The sequence below is a fragment of the Dufourea novaeangliae genome, unplaced genomic scaffold, assembly GCF_001272555.1.
Source record: "Dufourea novaeangliae isolate 0120121106 unplaced genomic scaffold, ASM127255v1 scaffold56, whole genome shotgun sequence".
Lineage (NCBI taxonomy): Eukaryota > Metazoa > Arthropoda > Insecta > Hymenoptera > Halictidae > Dufourea > Dufourea novaeangliae.
In genome coordinates this window covers 4,115,512-4,123,185 of record NW_015373942.1, presented here as the reverse complement: position 1 = coordinate 4,123,185, position 7,674 = coordinate 4,115,512, and the positions used below count along the sequence as shown (strand labels likewise).

The window sequence follows — 7,674 nt, the reverse complement described above, 5'->3', positions numbered from 1 at the left end:
GAGCACCGATACCGCGGCACGCTCTACCGTACTCTCTCGCTCGCACACCTCCCCTCATAGACCACTGAAATTCCTCAGCACGCGTCGACACCGACGGAGAGCACCGATACTGCGGCTCGCTCTTTCGCTCTCGCTCTCTCCCTTTCGCCCGCTCCGACCATCTTCGGCTTCGTTCGGTACGCGTCGACACCGACGGAGAGCACCGATACCGCAACTCGCTCTACCGTTCTCGTTTATTTATGATGTTCATATTCCCCAAATAAATATCATATTTAACTAATTTGTTTAAGCGACATGTTCCGTTTAAAGATTTAGCTCTCCAGTATAAATCCCTACGACCGTTATTTATTATTCATTTCATATCGTTAAGTACGATTTTTCTCACAGGATACCGATTTCTATTACAGTATCACAAAATACATATTCTCCGGTGTTTCCGAATATCGGAAAAATTCGTCTCATTCATAGTGAAAAATTGCTTACCGCTAAATTTAGAGACGGTGCGTCCGTTTTTTAGTTGTATTCTAGTGGGGAGGGAGAAGAAAATATCGAAGAAGGAAGAAAAAGTAAGCGACAAGATCGTACATTTATAACAGGGAAATTCGATGTCGCACATACCCTAATTGGCGTTTATAGTACACAGGGGTGCCATGTCTCTGGCCTTGTTATAATACCCTTATAATGAGTCACGAGAAATCGGAGAATCATTAGGCGTTGAATTTCTTTATCTTTTTTTTACCTTTTTAGCCTTGTTTTAGCATTATCTCGTGATTAATTAAAATTAATACGGTGTGTCCGTTAATCGTGACGCAATCGAGAAGAACTCTACATACAAGAAGAGAACAAAAATACACAGCAAAAATTTCTTTTGCAAGCTTTGCAAGATTTCCAAGAACAGCAAATTCGAGGAATGAAGTCCTTGAGAAAAAAAATAGATTATTTTTTTTTATCATCTGTAAAAAATTGCTGTTGTTAAAAATACCATGATTTTGCACAGAAATCCATGAAATTCACATGGGATATATTGATCTCGAAAATCCTCAAATTTGTATCGCCAACTTCAGAATTTGTTTACCCTTTCGACGCAACCTTATTTCGGTTCGTCCCTCCGGGGATAATTTTGCGATGTACGCATTTTAAAGAAAAGAAGAAAATGTTTCTTGAGATAGAAGACGAAACCCGTGATTTTGTTACGATTTATAAAAAGGATTTTCTGGGTACGGGAACCGAAAAACGGAGAGAATACAGGCCGAAATCCACGTATCCACCGCCATTGAACCTCTTAAATGGGCCGTATAAGAAACGTCTGAATACTCGTCGAAAAAATTTGTCGTTACCTTTAGAGGAACAAACTGAAGATCCTCAAGAAAATTTAAACAAGGTAAGGAATCCCGTTTTAGAGTAGTAAGAAGGGCGTTTCTCCGTTATCATCAATCTTTTCCATATCTCACTCGGCCAACTGAACACTATTATACAATCAAAAATTGCATAATTTAAGCATATTGAATTAAATTTCAAAATTTCATTATCCTCTCGTATTATATACACTATATAATATACCATTTCTATAAACGTAATTAATATTTAGATCCGCGACAAGTATCCACGTTTGAAAAATATTCTTCCGGAAGCGGTACCAGACGAAGATCTGGTCGATCAAAAGGAAAATGAATTGTTGCAAACTATATACATCTCGGATTATTCGAAAGGTTCAGGCATTTTTAATTCGTTACACAATGACTAATTTTTTTATGTTTAAACATAAAAAAATTACCAAGGACATTTATGATACATGTAAACTCATATATGGAAAGAATGAAAGGAAATTTGTGTACCTATACGTATATGTTCATTTTATCACAGGAAATTTTTATGTAAATCTAGGTGATTATTCGTCCCGTGTGAATATATATGCAAGATGGAAAGATATTCGTTTGCCAGAAAATTGGGTGATATCAGAAACTGTTCAACGAAAATCTTACAGGAACCCGTGGAAAATTGCTTCTGACCATTTACTTCGTACTGCCAGAGCTGAGAAACCTCCGGACAATTTGGTGCCAAGTGAAAAAGAAAGAGAGATTCTACGTACAAGGTAATATCATTTTATTCGCAATTTAAAAATATGGAAAATATTAATTTCCACGTTTATTTACATTCGAAAAACTCGTCGAAAAATCGATATTTGTGGTTCCATGCGCCACCATTTTATCTACTTTGTTATCAATAATTGCACAACAAATCAAAGCTGTAGACAAAAATATTTTTAAGTTTCTTAAAACAAAATTATAAATTATTTTCAAATACTTACACAGTTACTTTTATGTTAGGTATATTCAAAGATATTATTCTTTTGCAGAACTGGAGATTCAGAGTACGACGCTACAATTGCTGCTTCCGGAAATAAAATAATAAAAGAGAAATTACTAGGGGAACCATTACCAGTTGAACCAAAAATATATATTAAAGGACCAGACAGTCCACGGTCTGAATGTTCTCAAGTATCAGCGGAAAAGAAGCTTGTACTTCCGTCCAACATATTCTAACTTTGTATTTTGTGTACTAGACAAAAATAGTTGTATTTTTTATAGAGAATGCTTACAGAAATGATAATAAAATGTACATTTAAAATTAAAGGTGGAGGGATTATGATAATTGACTCACATGTAAGTTATTATAAAACACAATCCGTGTTGTTTTTCTTGTACATACTTAGTTATTTTACAAATATATTATTTCCTACTCTCACCTGACTTTACTCATCAATTTACATTTGTTCACATCCACGCTGGACACACAATATTATTATAATCCGTATAAATCTGACACTCGTAGTCTTACAGATTATTTACAAGCCTGAATGTCTGCAGACCCGTTCTACAAAATATTTGCTCGTGAATGTGAAACATTATCTTTACACACGCAAAGGGAAGATACCGATATTTATATCGTGTGAAATACATCGTTGGATCCGAAAATGTTTGTAAGTGATATCGATTTTCTTTTCCCTTTTCGTAAAAAACTGTTGTTTCAATGTAGATTTAAAATAATTAATTTACCAGAAAACATTTCAAAACTGTTTTAATCGAATCTAGCATACATTTGTCTTTATATATTTCAAATGAGCTATACCTTTGGTGAATTTTCCAAAATTTTTCAAAAATCTATAGTTACAAAAGAAAGATGAATGAGTTGCAATAAAATTCCAGTTATTTGGGCAACTATTTAGACACGCACACATAGCCTCCTTCCATTAGCCGAAATATTTAACAATTCAAAATTAAACGTGTTATTTACAATAAGCCACTGCACGAAATAGGAATTTCTTACAATATCTCCTTAACAATTAAGTATTATCCCATAAAGCTTTTCTTTCATTAGACTAAATCAATTGTACTTGCACACAAAAATTGTACAAAAAGAACTTATCGGTGCACACTTCTCTTCGTTCATAATTGCAATGGAAGTTAAGATTAATTCGCTTATAAAATCTACTCTAGATATGGTACCCAGCACGTGACAATAAATTATAGTTCAGTCTCTCAATCTAATGTAGCGATACGTTCGTCATATGAAATTTTACAAACATCTTACACCCGATATGTTACACTGTAAGCTTCATATGTACATACACAAAAAAACTATTTGATATTAGTTGTAACTAAACTGCAATACATTATTTTATGTGGAAATATCAAAATATGAATCGTTTCACTTTTCAATAATCAAGTTTCCTATTGTGTCATGATACGATGCAACAGTATTATCAGGTCTGTGTTTGACTATATACGCAAAGAAAAGATGTTTAAAAAAAAAGTATAAGACTTAAGCGCGTTTGCAAGGACATTATATACAACTTTGATAATTCTTTACAGCTTTTTCCTCTCGTCGATAATTATGCTAGCACTAACCTTGCATCAAGATGAGTATTATTTACAAGTGTTCTTTTAAGTCAACGCGAATATAAGTAAAACTTCGTCACTGACACACTTTCCTTTTTTTGGTACTTGCAGTACCCACCCCATCCGATTTAAACATTTATCTACAGTAAGCGGTTGTTCGAGGTAACAATATCATCTTCAGAGATCATATCCTGAAGTGGCATAGCTGGTTTCTATAAAGAAAAATATTTGAACATTCACATAACTGTTACAGAATCTATTCATTGCTGTTGTATCATGCAAGTTATACTTACTTCAATGACAATGGTTGATGTCAGGTTGTCTGTGTCGTGATACTGTACACCTACATTTGCTGCTGCTATTGCTATAGTACGAACGGTATTGGTGCTGGTCGAAGTTGTGATGTGCTGGGTAATCATGGAGTTTTCGTTTGCTCTACTGGAACCATTATACTCTTATATGCGTAAAATATTGAATGAGACAGTGTGCTTTGATTGTACAAAAACCAATTCAAGTAATAAGGCAACAACAGACACTTACTTTCGTTTCTTTACTTGGCCAGAATGGAAACGCCCGCCCTCACCACGAATTCTATTCATAGCATGTCGATGACGAGATTCGTGAAGATATTTCTGAAAAATCAAATAAAGTGATGTAGCAGAAAGAACTGTATAGAGCTGATGCTAAACAACAAATCAAGACTTACTGGTCTTTCCTTGGGTATTTTTCCTTCGGCCTCTAACTTAGCACGAGCTTGACGACGTTTTAATATACGTCTGTATTGCTTTGCGTTTACATATAAAGGCTCTTCTTCAAATACTTCTGCATTAGGTAATGCTACCCTTTGAAATTGTGTCTGGCCACTGTTTCCTGGTACCATCTATGTGTACAAAACGAAAACCAAACGTCGTGAAATTTTACAGTGAAAGCATAAATTTAACATAAATATTAACGAAATAACAAGAGTCACATTCATTGAGAAACATCAGAATACGACCCTATGATAATGTTGCTCCATAATCACTACAAGTCAGTATAATATGTATACACCGACTATGTAAGTGAAAGAGACATTCTAATAGTACCATGACAAGGTTTCCTGCCTGAGAAGCTGTTGCTGTAGGACTTGCTAAAGGCTGCACTGGTGTTGTGGTTGCCGCAGTCGTTGCCGTTTGCGACGTTGTTCCAGCAATTTGCATGAGATTGCCATTGATATTAATTACTAGAAATGGAACCTATTAAATACCTAGTTTTATAAAGGAGTCAATAAGCGATAAGTTGAATATGATACCTGTTGGTTGCGTTTGCTGAACTTGTCCTTCTAATTGAACTGGTTGATAAATGTATGTTTGCCCATCTGGAGTTTGAATGATTTGTGGTGTCTGCGGCTGCTGAATCACGATCTGTTGTCCTGTATTAGTTAAACTAGAAACTGGAACAACTTGTATTTGTCCATTCGGTGCTGCAACTTGTATAGCTTGTGGCAACATCATTGCCTGACCTCCTTGACCCATTTGCACAACCTGGACAGTTCCGCCGGCACTGCCGACGACAACTGCCTGTCCTTCTCCGAGTTGGTCCATCGCAAGCACTTCCTAACTCTAAACAGAATTTATAAAAATGATCCCTCATGCTAGAAAATATCTCCTATCGAAGTTAATGATTTCGCGTAAGTATATGCACGCCTTGAAGATCAATTTTTATATACGGATGAATACATCGCATATGTCGTTCCAGGTACACATCGACATATTTGAGTACATTCGACACCGATAGCCCAGCATATCCGTCGACCAATATCTCTACCGTTTAACCAATGGCTCAGCCTATAGGTCACACATAGACGATATATAAACATTGTCCGTTACCGGGAATAATCTTACAATAATACATTGAAATGGGTTAACGAGAGGTAGATGAACTTAAATGGAACAAAAAATATCTTACATGCAATGACCTGTTTTAGGTCGTTAAAATCTTGGAACATTTTCATCTATTTCTGCTATTTCAATCAATGTAGGGTTTTCTAACTTGACAGATTTACTGGAAAGTTTACCTGTATGGTACTAGTTAAGTTTAAGATGATTTTAGAAACAAATGTAACTCACACGCATAGATACATCATAATCTAAAGGATATTGTTACGATCAACTGTTTCAAATTCATGCTTAAAAGAGCATCTAAGTTATGACTAGACTGCAGATTCTTTGCATTTATAGCCTATAGGTGCCTGTGAAATACAATGAAGGATAAATTTTCTTTCGAACCCAATAAGATACTCAAGGGAAGAAAGAACTTCCTACTTTTGTTTTTGTCTTTAAAAATCCACAGTCTAGTTATGACCATTTTCACTAAGCCTTGACCAAGTCATAAATCTTACTGTAAATAAAACAGCATGCGATTGTATCCTTTAAGAATGTATATCTCATACTACAGGACAAGTCACTTGTTACCAGACAATGTTCTCCAACTACTCAGTAAAAAAACCCGATGCAAGGGAAACAATATCTGCTCATTACATTTACAAGTGCACTGTTTATAAGAATCATAGGATACTTCAAATCACACACCACCTTCTCCAATAGTTGAAAATGCATAGATCAGATAATTTGAATGTACACCGATGTACACGAGTTACTCTTTGTCCCCAAATCATATTGCTACCTTAAAATATTACGATTGCAAAGTAAAAACAAGATCAGGCACAGTGTTACAAGACATTTCTTATTCCATTCTACTGTAGTAATCTACCCTTCAACCCTTCATCGACGGACGACGGATCACGCATACAAGTTGTGGCTCAAGGAGTCCTGTGACAAACTCCTGTAAACCATTAATGCCTGTAATATCTGTAATTTAACAAAAATAACATTCTCATGAAAAAATTTGTTTTGCAACACTTTACTATAGATCATTATTGACCCGGCGCCCGTTTTGAACACGGTTGTCTCGTCGTCCGCCTTCCAACAGTTAAGATATTTAACGTATATTCGGGACACCCTGTATATAGTCACATGAATCATGTATAACAGTTCGTCTTTGTCTCGTCAAACGAAGATAAATAAAAATAATATTTCCGTGAGGGACTTGGAAAGGTTAGAGTCCCAACACGGAATCAGCAATTTTACGAGACGCAATTCGCGTGAGTGCAGGTACAGATAAAGATCGCCAACGTGGCGCGAGCACACTGAAGTTCGAGGGTCCACGTGCGGAATGTTAGATACGTGGGACCCAGAATTGAGGACAGACAGCAATGATCACCTTCTGTCGGGTTGGAATCCCTTCCGAAGGATATCGCATCCTGCTTTCGATCGCATGATTAACCTCGTATCCTTGTGACGGTTATCGGACGAACGTGCAGGTCGAAGGACAAGTTGTCTGGGTAGTAAACGGATCGCGATATACACGGCATCGAATGACGCGGATTTCGAACGAGAAACGTTCGTCACGACAAACATGGCCGGGCAGAAAGGCTTTTTCGACGTCATGAAGACGAGAGCTCGCACTCTGATCAGCTCACGGAACGAAAACACGGTTAATCGTGCAACCGTGCGCGGTCGTACGTGTACCCCGTTGATGTTTGATAATTTGTGGACTTACATTGGATATTTTCGTGGGCACTTTCCCAATGATTGGTCGGCAAATTGAGGACCAATGGTCGACGATAGAGAGTCCTCGGCTCTTGTGTATTGGTGGTACTGAACGGGGGGACCTGCCAGTCCGATAGCAGCCCGATGCCAGACCGGTCGATGCCCCTCCGCGCCTCGATGCGCCT

At 37.0% G+C, this 7,674-nt stretch overlaps 2 protein-coding genes across 2 annotated transcripts; one reads left to right on the top strand and one right to left on the bottom strand.

The window, feature by feature from the left end:
* Positions 1–1,153: 1,153 nt before the first annotated feature.
* Positions 1,154–2,543, top strand: LOC107185749. The gene is made up of 4 exons (XM_015573506.1): positions 1,154–1,381; positions 1,589–1,709; positions 1,864–2,092; positions 2,357–2,543. Exons 1-4 carry the CDS (start codon positions 1,154–1,156, stop codon positions 2,541–2,543), a joined length of 765 nt encoding a protein of 254 aa, XP_015428992.1.
* A 1,848-nt stretch (positions 2,544–4,391) lies between these two features.
* Positions 4,392–7,576, bottom strand: LOC107185876 (nuclear transcription factor Y subunit alpha). Its single transcript, XM_015573648.1, has 5 exons — positions 7,500–7,576; positions 5,191–5,500; positions 4,985–5,121; positions 4,606–4,779; positions 4,392–4,531 (listed from the first exon to the last, which is right to left on the bottom strand). Exons 2-5 carry the CDS (start codon positions 5,480–5,482, stop codon positions 4,436–4,438), a joined length of 699 nt encoding a protein of 232 aa, XP_015429134.1. The 5' UTR covers positions 5,483–5,500; positions 7,500–7,576; the 3' UTR covers positions 4,392–4,435.
* Between the last annotated feature and the right edge of the window lie 98 nt (positions 7,577–7,674).

Bases quoted from the DNA above. Each gene is read 5' to 3' on its own strand.
- LOC107185749 (XM_015573506.1), top strand. From the start codon at position 1,154: ATGTTTCTTGAGATAGAAGACGAAACCCGTGATTTTGTTACGATTTAT. The intron at 1,382-1,588 runs GTAAGGAATCCC...ATTAATATTTAG, and splicing joins CTCAAGAAAATTTAAACAAG to ATCCGCGACAAGTATCCACG. The intron at 1,710-1,863 runs GTTCAGGCATTT...ATTTTATCACAG, and splicing joins CATCTCGGATTATTCGAAAG to GAAATTTTTATGTAAATCTA.
- LOC107185876 (XM_015573648.1), bottom strand. From the start codon at position 5,482: ATGGACCAACTCGGAGAAGGACAGGCAGTTGTCGTCGGCAGTGCCGGC. The intron at 5,122-5,190 runs GTATCATATTCA...TTCCATTTCTAG, and splicing joins TCAGCAAACGCAACCAACAG to TAATTAATATCAATGGCAAT. The intron at 4,532-4,605 runs GTAAGTCTTGAT...TTGATTTTTCAG, and splicing joins AAATACCCAAGGAAAGACCA to AAATATCTTCACGAATCTCG.